The following is a 12,250-nucleotide window of genomic DNA, read 5'->3' on the forward strand; positions in this document are numbered from 1 at the left end:
TTAAACAACTAAGCAGATTGTAATGATTCATTAAATTGTTTTCAATAATTTACCTGATGAGCCTACCTGTCTCTGCTTCACCACTGGAACTGAGCAGGTTGACAGGGCCTTGAGCAACCTGGTCTGGTAGGAAGTCCTGCCCATGGCAGGGAGGTTGGAGCTCGATGATCTTCAAGGTCCCTTCCAAACCAAACCATTCTGTGGTTCTATGATTTAGATTATTTTCCAATCAGATTCTAATTGATGCCATCTAACACATTTAAAATTAATGGCAAACAATATAGACAATTGGCAAAGAGCTCCAAGTGACAGTTCCATTTCTCTTAAAGCTTCAAATGGATTAGGAAGTGTATGGAAGAATTGTTTATAAACAGCAACCTTAAGAGGAAAACTCAGGTTATGTTCTTTACAGAAATCTTACGGAATCATTCCATAATCTTTATAAATAGGAATTGTAATCTGCTCTGGGTGACCCTGCTTTAGCTGGGAGGTTGGACTAGGTGATCTCCAGTGGTCCTTTCCTACCCCCACTATGCTGGGATTCTGTGATTTCTTTCCTAGTTTCTCCCCATCTGAATGAAAAAGGAAGGGTGGTGGGGGTTTTTTTTTGGCCTCTGTGTCAAGGTTTCTGGCAGAGGGAGATGGGGAGGCCCCATCCAAGGTCAGACTTGGTGGGGCTCTGAGCAACCTGATCTAGTTAAAGATATCCCTGCTCACTGCAGTGGGTTGGACTAGCTGACCTTTAAAGGTCCCTTCCAGCCCAATGTATTCAATGATTCTAAATTATTTGCAATTATGTCAATACTGTTGGCTGGAAAGGAGTCACACCTCATTTGGAGTCACCATTCTTCCTAAGTTTTCAAGAGGTAGCTCAGCCACCTTTTGAAGATGCATCTCAGCGACATTTGAAATACTGTATGGTAGACCAGGGTTTGGTTTCCAAGCATACCTGACATTGTTTATTCACAGGCTTTCTGTGCTTCCAGTCAGTGAATCTGCAATCTTGATTTCATTCAACACTTAAAAAAAGAAGCTAAGCACGGTGTTCCAGTTCAAAAAGCTCTCATCCATAAACAGTCTTGGAGGCGGTGCGGGGGCAAAGCAAATTTTCTGATTCATGTGCCTTGTTCCTCTCTGTAGCTCTGACCTTGTGCTTCTGTTTTCCCTGGTTGTAACCTTAGTACTGTGCTTGTTCTCGCAGGATGTCTCTCCCTTTATCCAGTGTCAGTCCTGCTGCTCCTTGTACTTTCTCAAGTTTCCTCAAATTTGTAACAATCTCTGACATCTCTTAAAAACAGTATCTGTCATCTTGTCTGAGAAAAGTAAGGGGAATGAAAGGTTGGTTATTTTAGTTTTGTTTTTCTAAGAGTAAGGAAAAAGTAGTATGTCAGTCATACGGCAGGAAAATGAGTCTTCATTCTTCAGCATAACAAGGACATAGGAAAACTGTTTCTGAGGAACCTTTCATGCTTGAGTAGTTCTCAGTGGTTCTCTGATACTCGCCCTCACTTTCTATACCTTCATGATGTCAGCACTTGTTTTTCCAAAACCATTCTCCCCACAACACAAATTTACCTGTTTTTCATACCTTAATTGTTACACAGAATCCTAGAATGGTAGGGGTTGGAAGGGACCTCTGGAGATCATCAGGTCCAACCCCCCTGCCAAAGCAAGATCACTTGCAGGTCTTGAAAGGCTCCAGAGAAGGAGACTCCACAACCTCTCTGGGCAACCTCACAGTAAAGAAGTTTCTCGTCATGTTGAGATGGAACTTCCTGTGGTCTAATTTGTGTCCATTGCCCCTTGTTCTATCACAGGACGCCATTGAAATGAGAATGTTCCCTTCTTCTTGATACCCACTCTTCAGATATTTATAAACATTAGTAAGAGCTCCTCTCAGTCTTCTCCAAACTAAACAGCCCCAGGTCTCTCAGCCTTTCCTCATGAAACAGATGTTCCAGTCCCTTGTTGCCTCTGATAAACACTCTCTAGCCTATTGCTAGAGCCTATTGCTGTCCCTCTTGAAATGGGGAGCCCAGACTGGACACAATACTCCAGGTGTAGTCTCAGCAGCACAGAGTAGAGGGGTCTTGTCTCAGCAGAATTGTCCTAGATTTAGGTGAAGGGAAATTGCCCCCAGCTCTCTTCAAGCTGCTCGAAGAATAAAAATAAATGTGGTGCCTATGGAAGACTGAGTGTGACCTGGAGATGTTTTCTCAAGTCCCCTGAAAGCCTGTGCAGGAAGTTCTCCTTCCCCTCTACTTTGCCTTGGTGAGGCCACATCTGGAATATTGTGTCCAGTTCTGGGCCCCTCAGTTCTAGAAGGACCTCAGGGAACTGCTTGAAAGTGTCCAGTGCAGAGCCACAAAGATGATGGAGTAGAACATCTTCCTTATGAGGAAAGGCTGAGAGAGCTGGGTCTCTTTAGCTGGGGGACGAGGAGACTGAGGGGTGACCTCATTCGTGTTTACAATGATGTGAAGGGTGATTGTCAGGAGGACAGATCCAGGGTCTACTTAGTGATGTCCACTTACAGGACAATGGGCAACGGGTGCAAGCTGGAGCAGAGGAGGTTCCATGTGAACATAAAGAAAAACTTTTTCATTGTGAGGGTGTCAGAGCCCTGGAACAGGCTGCCCAGACAGGTTGTGTAGCCTCCTCTGGAGACATCCAAAACCTGCCCGGATGCCTTCCTGTGTGACTTAGTCTAGGTGTTCCTGCTTTGGCAGAGGGGGTTGGATTGGGTGATCTTTTGAGGTCCCTTGCAACCCCTAACATTCTGTGATTCCATGGTTGCAGTTTCACTCCCTGCATGATTGCAGCCTGCAGAGTATCCCTTGTTCTGAATGGCTCGTTGATTCTAACACATTTTGCTGATGCTTGTGTGCATTTTAAATACATGTTGGCTTTCCTTTTTTCTAGGCATACTCTGTCTATGATGAAGACATTGGCTACTGCCAGGGACAGTCTTTCCTTGCAGCTGTGCTTCTACTTCATGTGAGTTAATTGCCAGATGAAAGCTTTGATATTGGAAACCAAAGCAGCTTTAAATTAAGTAGTACTGTAACATGCTATTTGACAGATATTTGCTGCTGTTTATTTGTCTGTATTCATTTTCCTCTTGTTGCTGTTTGACAAATAGTGACTAATGGCTTCTATATTTATGAATGTGGATTTGCTTTATCTGGGAGAAATCCATTAAATTGTCAAGTACTTCTGTGTCAAAACATGAAACTGATTTGTTACATATTCATATTTGCTTTTAATTCAGTTGTCACGTAGGTGAACTGCCTTTGTGTTTATTAATTTAACTTGGGAAGCTGTTCTCAGAGTAGCTAACCAGGGCAGGCAGTCTCAGTCATTTTCAGTAAGACGTTGTCTCCTGGGGTCATTTTATGATATCTTTTGGTGCAAAACTGAATTTTAACCTTGATATTTTAGCCTGTAATGAAAAACTGTACAGACTTTGATTTGTTGCTTCCTGTATATATGTGTACATGTACATATTGAGATAAATACACCGTTTTTGTTTTTGCAAGGGGCTTTAACTTTGATGTATCAGTGCAAAAGCAGCAGAACCAAATAGTGTGGGTATTGTAAATTATACCTGACCAAATCACCCCAGGCCCCAATATTGACTCAGTGAAAAGCAGCAGAATCAAGTAGTGTGGATATTGTAAATGATATCTGAGCAAACCACCCCAAACTCCAACAACGACTCTTAGTCAGACCCTGGACTGCTTTTTCTGTCAGGCTTTAATGAATAAATGATTCATCTTAGTTGAAATACATTTCAGCCTGTGGCTTTGAGTCAGCTGTCGGTGGTATATATGTTACAGGTACACCTCCTGAGGCATCTAGAACTCAAATTCAGATTAATTTCAGTTGTAGTTCCTAGTGAAATCTACGACTCCTGAAAGCCTTAGGCAGTGTGATACTTCGTGACAGTGTTACAGGGAATCTTTAGATTCTTTAAGGATAAACCTGAATTAGTCACATTACTGCAATCCCACATACAGTGCAAATGAGCTTAGCTAAGAGTGATTTTGCAATTTACTTTTTACCCAAAGAAGGACTGCTAAGTTCCGCTGGAGCCATTTTCAGAGGCAGAGCTGTTTAGAAATGAGTGGGTGTCACATTTTTCATGTTTGACTAATATTTGAGCTGCTCTCACTGAGTTGTGTGCTGTCATTACTATGGAGGATCACCTTCATTTCTCATGTTTCTGGAGTTAGAAGAAATTGCCCTGTACACAGGGAATACTAAATGGCAATTATGCTAATTTTAATATGCCCTTTATAACATTTGCTTTTACAATAGGATTTTAAACTGAAATAATCAGAGAAAGGGGGGAAGGGAAGCAGTCTCAGTGAGCTCATGTAAGTTGGGAGCTTCCCAGGATGTCCTCAAACTCTCAAATTCTCCAACCAATCACTATGCTGTGAATGCTTGTAAGACCCTCTTTAACTTTTCTATCTTTGCATGGATTTCTAGACTATCCTTATCTAGGCCATTTCCTTTCCTTCTTTTTCTGGGACAGGATATCTTTTCTCTTCAGTGTAGCTAACTTCCAGGGATGGTTGGGTAGTCTGAACCTCCATCCTGTATTTTTGTGATTTTGCTGCTTTGATGAAATTGCTGTCAAAGGTGAGCAGATAACTTCTAATCACAGTGGGGACAGTGTTGCCAACTCGTAAGTGTTTAAGTCTCACAGTATTTGACTTTTTTTGTTTTCTTGCTATCTCCTTTGGGGAGTCATCGCTATATGAAAAACTAAAATTTAATTTTAAAATAGTTAATTTCAGGCTTTTGTGATTTCAAAGAAAAGATACTAAGGGGCAAGCACCTAAATGCTAAAATCAGAATGGAAATGGCCAAAAGTGCTTGTTTAGATTAAAATAAATAAGAAATGAAAACTAGTTTTATGATTTTGAATGCTTGGAGTTGGTAATATTGAAGAACCTCTCTGTTCACTGAGAGTGAGGGCTCAGTGACCTCTGCCTGTCAAGGACTTTGGCTTAGTCTTTACCTCTGTTACTGCTGCTTCTCCCTGTCTTGGGGGAGGAATGATTGTCAGTGCACGTGTGTCTGGTTGAGCATGCAAGGTAGGTGTGCTTGTGCATGAGCATCTGTCATTTTATTAGAATTAATTGTTACTTTACCAAAATAACTGAAATTTGCATTCATGTTGTTATAAAGCAGATTCAAGCCTTTTGGTCAGGATAAAACTATTTCTTCCCTTTACTCTCTCTGCAGCTTTTATCAGCTGTCAGGGGATCATTCCATCCAGATAAAATTGGGGTAAAGAGCTTTAAGTTTCTTAAGAGCTTGTCCTAGGTGAACCTAGCCTGGGCAGGTACCTAGCAGCTGGTTGGGCAGTTCTTTGTGCTAACCAGTTGCCTTCATTTATCATATCTGAAAATGAAAATGTCTGCCCATGGCCTTGGAGACAAGCTGTAATCATAGGCTGAACAGAACTGATGAAACCCTGGAGGTAAATATCAAGAGACTAGAATTGTCTTTGAAGAAAATACTGAACTTTTATCTGTTGCTGATATCCAGTAAGGAGTTGGCAAGAGGATGAATGAGTGAATCTACTGAAAGGTCAAAAGTTGTCATTCTTGATACTCAATAATTGTTTTCAGTTGTTGCCTGCAAAGGAAAGGTTGTTTTTAATGTGATTGAAAACCTGATTTGGGGTCTTCAATGTCTCTGCTTCTGCCTATCCTAATATCGTGTTACCTGAAGGCATGGGGGGAGTAGGGGTAATGCCTAAGCAGTGGAGGTTTCATGACATGGGGCTTACTACAAATTCAACCTTCAGTGGGCTTAAGCCAAAAAATGTAACTTCAGAGTGGCTCACACAGCCTGTCTTTAGTACCACCTTCTAAAACTGTTGGATGAGCAATTTTGGTCAAAAAGAAATGGAAATTATGGAGGCAGAACTCCTTGAGTGTTGTGTTCAGTTTTGGGCATCTCAATACAAGAGAGATGTGGAGGTGCTGGAGTCAGCGCAGAGGAGGGCAATGAAGCTGATGAAGGGCCTGGAGAATAAATCTTATGAAGAGTGACTGAAGGAGCTGGGACTGTTTCTTTTGAAGAAGAGGAGGCTGAAGGGAGACCTCATTGCTGTCTACAACTACCTGGAAGGACATTGTAGATAAGTTGGTGCTGGTCTCTTCTCACAGGTAATTAGTGATAGAAGAGGGAACAACCTCAAACTGCAGCAGGGTAGGTTTAGACATTGGGAAAACTTGTTTTCACAGAAAGAGTGGTCAGACATTGGAATAGGCTGTCCAGAAAGGTGATTAGGTCACCATCCCTGCATGTGTTTAAAGGTCATTTAGATGTGGTGCTTGGGAATGTAGTTTAGGGCTGAACTTTGTAGAGAAGGGTCAATGGTTGGACTTGATGATCCCAGTGGTCTTTTCTAATCTCAATGATTTTATGAAAAAGTCATGATGTTAATAAATGGGATCAGCCCACCTGAGATCACAGATAGATTCTGAAGGCAAAATTTGTAGTTTCCTTATTCACCATGGGAAACCTGACTTCACAGAGTTTGATGTCCTGGGATTTGGATAAAAGCAGATAAACATTACTCTCCCTAAGGGTTGGTTCTGCTTAGTTCTGAATTTTTCTCTTCTACTCAAGTCTCTCAGTAGAAATCACTATCTTAAGTTGTTGTCTTTTTCTTTCTCTTTTTCTTTCAAGTTGTTCTGTAACTGGGAGTTGTGTGCTGGTTGTTCCCACATCTATTTGTCAGAAAGAACTCTCACAACGATTGTGAGGGATGTACACTTAGATGAACTTATGATATGATCCCACACTTTCTTCAAAGAAGGTCTCACAGAGCCAAATCAAGGTGCTTAGTATTACATCCAAAGAGTGCTTTGTTGGAAATTCCAATTGATCCCTGGTTCAGATTCGTCATGCATAAGGATGTGTGTTTGTGTGAGGCATTTCCAGCCTCAGCTTGGTTTTTAAAATGCTGTCTGTGTGTTTTTCCAAACAGATGCCGGAGGAGCAGGCATTCTGTGTATTTGTGAAAATAATGTATGACTATGGCTTGAGGGACCTCTACAGAAATAACTTCGAAGATCTCCATTGCAAATTTTTCCAGCTCGAGAAGTTAATGCAGGTGGGGTGAGGGTAACAAATTCTACTTTCATAAATGGAAATAATGACACGAAGAAGGGGATTCCTGCTTTGCTTCCACAAGTTACTGGACAATAAACCCCCTCTCGTTTTAGAGTGGGGGTAGAACCAAAGCAGGGAAATTTAATATCTGGATCCAAGCATCAAGAGTGAGATTTATTTCTAGTATCTTTTGTCTTTCATATGCCAACCTTGCTGCTGATCTTTGTATCCAAGCAAGAGTAGATTTTTTTTCTCTCAATCTTCACATTTCATGGTACTGTTTAGAGAGAATGTCTCTGTTCTGTTAAGGGCAAAGTATCTTTTGGACTGCCACCATCAGTGTCCTACTTTCTGTGAATTAATGTTGATGGTTAAAAGGTCAGTCAAATCAGGACATCCTGATGATTGTGAAATATGAATCAAGTGTAGGTCAATTTTTAGTCTTTCCTGTGCCTTCAGTATGTTGCTCCTTTTTCAGATGGAATTACTTCATAATCAGAGCAGTTTAACATGAATCAATGGCTGCAAGTTTTACACATTGTTGTTCTGACTAATAGTTACTAATGGTTCATTAAGCTTTGACCTACACTTCTGTGTAGCAGAAGATAGCTATCTGCTGCTGTCAGTCATCATAGGTGACCATGTATATATTCTGTGAGATATATTAAACCCAAACAAAACAGTCTCACCATTAATTTAATACTTTTGTTTCATTTCTCAAATTGTGCAAATTTCCTACTATCTGCAGCAGAATTGCATAATAATTAATTTGATACTTCAGCATATGCTCTCCTCAATATCTGCATATGTTAACAAAGATTTTCACTTTATTAACCAGGCATGAATCGATCATCAGCGTGCTGCAGGATTGTCAGTGATTATTTTGTGTTGCTTATATACACTTCTAGATAGAGAACTCACCTGATGGGATTGTGGGCTTTGTTGCTTTTAAGCTCTGCAAGGTGATCTCTTTGTTGTAGTATCCATTGGTGTTTATAGCAGAAGTTCAAGCAAGACTCAGCAAAGGAATGACTTTAAAATATACATTATGGATGATGTAGGTTTCAAAACTGCTCTGCTTTCAGCTGTTGATGATTTGATAATTTCTCAGTATAATCCCAGTACTGTATCTGATACGATGATAGAATCCACAGTCGATATCTTACTAAAAACTGTAACCATGGGCACTGAAATCTGTGAAGAAACACATTTCCATCGCTTAAAAGGAGCTAGGATTTCACGCTGTTGTGTTTTTCAGTGTATAGTAACCTAGTGTTTACTGGCAGTGTGGAAGAAGAATTTGGATTAATGAGTAATAGTGAATATTCTTTCCTTTACTCTAGGAGCAGTTACCAGACTTGCACAGCCATTTCTCAGACCTCAATTTGGAAGCTCATATGTATGCGTCCCAGTGGTTCCTCACTCTTTTTACTGCCAAGTTTCCACTCTGCATGGTCTTCCACATCATTGACTTACTACTTTGTGAGGTAAGAACCCCTTGAATCAGAAAGCCCTTCCTGCACTCTGCAAATGCTTCTCCTTTTTTTGGTTTCATTTTATTGGAATCATTTACTGCTTCATTTCAAAACTTGTGTAACTAAATCATGTAGAAACCATGGTTATGTTGAAGAAAAGATGTTCACAGGAATGCTGGTTTGGTTTTAAAATTAGACTTGTGGATTGCCTCATTCTTTGCTAAGGGATCTAATTAAGAATATCTGATGCACACATCTGTTCTTCATTTAATTTGTTGAATAATTGATTCAAAGTTAGCAACGCTTCATTTCTTGATGATACCAAGTAGTAAAAGCCTAGCAGGCTTTTAGAGGGAAAGCTCTCCAAACTGTCTGATTTGGAGTGCCCAAAGACAGTAAGGGCATTGTATGTTGCTTTGATAGCCTGGTAGTAAATAAATCATGAGAGATGCCAAGCAGCACAATGAATGAAGCTCTTCCTTTTTGTTTTTTACCCTATTATTCCAACTAAGGAATGTGCTACCACAGATACAAAACTGTGTGTTTCTGTAGGGTAGGTATGTCTGCACTTGCCTTGAAAAACAGGCACAGGGTAGTGGTCAATGACTCAATGTCCAGGTGGAGACCAGGGACAAGTGATGTCCCTCAGGGTTCTCTACTGGTACCAATGTTGTTTAATATCTTCATCAATGATATAGAAGATCGAGTGCACCACCAGCAAGTTTGCAGTGGTGCAGTCGATAAGCCAGAGGCACAGGATGTCATCCAAAGGGACCCAGACAGGCTGGAGAAGGGAGCCCAGGTGAGCTTCATGAGGTTTAACAAGGCCAAGTGCAAGGTCCTACACCTGGATTGGGCCAATCCTCATAATCAGTCCAGGCTTAGGGTGGATGTAATAGAGAGTAGCCCTGTGGAGATGGATTTGGGAGTACTGGTGGATGAAAAGCTGGACATGCATCAACAATGCAAACTTGCATTCCAGAAGGCAAATCACATTCCGGGCTTCTTCCGGTTGAGGGAGACGATTCTGTCACTCTCCAGCTCTGGGGCTCTAAGCTCAAGAAGGACAAGAACCTGATGGAGGTGGTCCAGAGGAGGGCCACAAAAGTGATCAGAGGACCAGAGCATCTCTCCTGTGAAGAGAGGCTGAGAGACCTGGGGTTGTTAGCCTGGAGAAGAGAAGGCTCCAGGGAGACCTTAGAACAGCCTTTCAGTACCTGAAGGGGGTCTACAGGAAAGCTGGGGAGGGACTGTTTACAAAGGCCTGTAGCACTAGGACAAGAAGCAATGGTTTTAAATTAGGAAGCAGTTCTTTACTATGAGGGTAGTGGAACACTGAACAGGTTACCCAGGCAGGTCGTGGAGGCCCTGGAGACATTTAAGGTCAGGCTTGAAGAGGCTCTGAGCAGCCTAATCGAGTTGGGGATGTCCTTGCTTACTTCAAGGGGGGTTAAACTAGATTACTTAAAGGTCTCATCAACCCAAACCATTCTATGCTCTTGAGAAACAGTGGAGCGGAATGTAGACAACATACTGAGGCAACAGTGTAGACTGTCAGAAAATGGCTCCTAAGGTTCCTAAGTCAAAATCATGGTAGTTGGATGAGACCTCTAGGATCAAGTCTAGCTGCTAACCCAGCACCATTAGGTCACCACCAAACCATATCCCTCAGCACCACATCTGCAGAGTTTTTAAATCCCTTCAGGGATGGTGACTTCACCACTGCCCTGAACAGCCTATCCCAGGGCTTGACAAGCCTTTCAGGGAAGAAATTTTTCCTAATGTCCAACCTAAACCTCTCCTGATGTAACTTGAGGCCATTTCCTCTCATCCTATTGCTTGTTCCTTGAGAGAAGAGACTGACCCCCACCTCACTCCAGCCTCCTTTCAAGGAGGTGTAGAGAGTAAGGAGGTCTCCGTCAGCCTCCTTTTCTCCAGGCTGAACAACCCCAGTTCCCTCAGCTGCTCCTCACAAGACTTGTGCTCTAGATCAGTCAACCAGTAGCAGGCCATTTTGAGAATTTGTGAGAGGAGCATAGATTAAGATCATAGTATAATAAAAATCTAGTTAGCCCTAAAGAAGGAAAGTAAAACCTGAAGCCAGAGTAGCTAACAGTTCCTTAATGGAGGACTGAAATCCTGTTGTGCAGCTGTCTCTCCAGTCAGCCTCCAGAAGAAGGAATGGAGCAGTCAACAAAATAATTTGTCTGCATTAAATCGTTCTTTACTTTATCTCTGAACAAACAGCATGCCTGCAATTCCAGTAACTGGAAGGAGAAAAAAACAGTTGTGGCTGCTAGCAGTGGAACATATTCTTCTGTGAAAAACCAAATCCTCAAAAACTCTAGAAGCCTTTGAAGTGAACTGTCTTGTGTTTTAAAAACAAGCTTCCAGCCTTCTCGTTAATTTGTCATAGATACAGATGAATTTTAAATAGCCTTCCACTTCCTTCCTGGCTGTGCTTTCTCCACGTCCCTGTCCTGTCTGGTGTTGACAAAATGTTTACATCCTCTGCAACTCTTTTATGAAAGAAAAATATTAGGGGAAGAAAATCCGTTGGCAAATGGGTTCTGCCAGCTAATCATTCCAAGGGAGCTTCTCTGTTCCCCAGGACAATATTTGCATTATGGATGAACGAATTGTGTCAACCAAGAGGCGCTGGATGGAATTTATCTTTCTAGGTTTTGACTGTGGCTGGAAGGATGAAATCAGTCATAGATAACAGATTCACAGAATGGTTTGGGTTGGAAGGGACCTTAAAGATCATCTAGTTCCAACCCCTCTGACATTGGCAAGATCACCTCCCACTAGACTGGGTTGCTCAAGGCCTCATCCAGCCTGGCTCTGAACACCTCCTGGGAGAGAACATCCACATCCTCCCTGGGCAAACCTATTCCAGTGTCTCACCACCCTCACTGTAAAGAATTCCTTCCTAATTACCAGTCTAAATCTGCCCTCCTCAAACTTCAATCCATTCCCCCTCATCCTATCACTACAAGCCCTTGTAAAAAGTCCCTACAGAGATTCTTAAACTCTCCCCCCAAAGAGGAAAATAATACCTGTTAGAAATTCTGTAGTTTCTCAGCTAGCCAGGGAGGTGCAGGGAGGCATGGAGCCATTCCCTGTGTGCACAGTGGAACTGTAGCACAAGCTGGGGGGAGCAGACCTCCTGGGCAGGGGCATATCCTATGAAACAGCAGCTACATTTATGGTAGGAATTAAGTTTTATGGGAAGAATTTTAAAATCCCATCAAACTGAGTACCATTACAGTCAAGGTCTTTTCATCATTCCCTCATTCAGTTTGACTTGACAGAACAACTGTATCGAAATTCATACGAATTTTGGGTTTGCCGTGGCCTCTATGTAATTGAGTTCTTTTATCCTGTTGTCTGCCTAGAAGCTTTCTTATTTTTAAGCTATCTTCAGGTTTTTGAGGGAATGGTTCAGCCCTCAAATTGCCTAATTTTCCCCTGGCATTAGAATATTTCCTTAATAGCTCTGTCACCTGTCTTGAAATTAAATATTTTGGAATTCTTTGTCTTTCCTGCAATAGAAGCTTGAGGAACTTTATGGGCTTGCAGACAGGTACTTCACTGCGCTGTGGTACATTTTGTAAGGTTTAATACTTTATGCA

The 12,250-nt window shown here is 41.8% G+C and overlaps 1 protein-coding gene across 1 annotated transcript in view; it reads left to right on the forward strand.

Moving 5' to 3' along the window:
* Positions 1–12,250, forward strand: part of RABGAP1L (RAB GTPase activating protein 1 like) — a 256,762-nt gene that overhangs the window by 138,920 nt on the left and 105,592 nt on the right. Inside the window, exons 14-16 of the mRNA XM_054384644.1 lie at positions 2,923–2,997; positions 7,016–7,141; positions 8,484–8,627. Of these exons, the coding sequence (XP_054240619.1) occupies positions 2,923–2,997; positions 7,016–7,141; positions 8,484–8,627 (345 nt within the window). The remainder of the gene's footprint in view (positions 1–2,922; positions 2,998–7,015; positions 7,142–8,483; positions 8,628–12,250) is intronic.

The sequence above is a fragment of the Indicator indicator genome, chromosome 10, assembly GCF_027791375.1.
Source record: "Indicator indicator isolate 239-I01 chromosome 10, UM_Iind_1.1, whole genome shotgun sequence".
Taxonomy (NCBI): Eukaryota; Metazoa; Chordata; class Aves; order Piciformes; family Indicatoridae; genus Indicator; species Indicator indicator.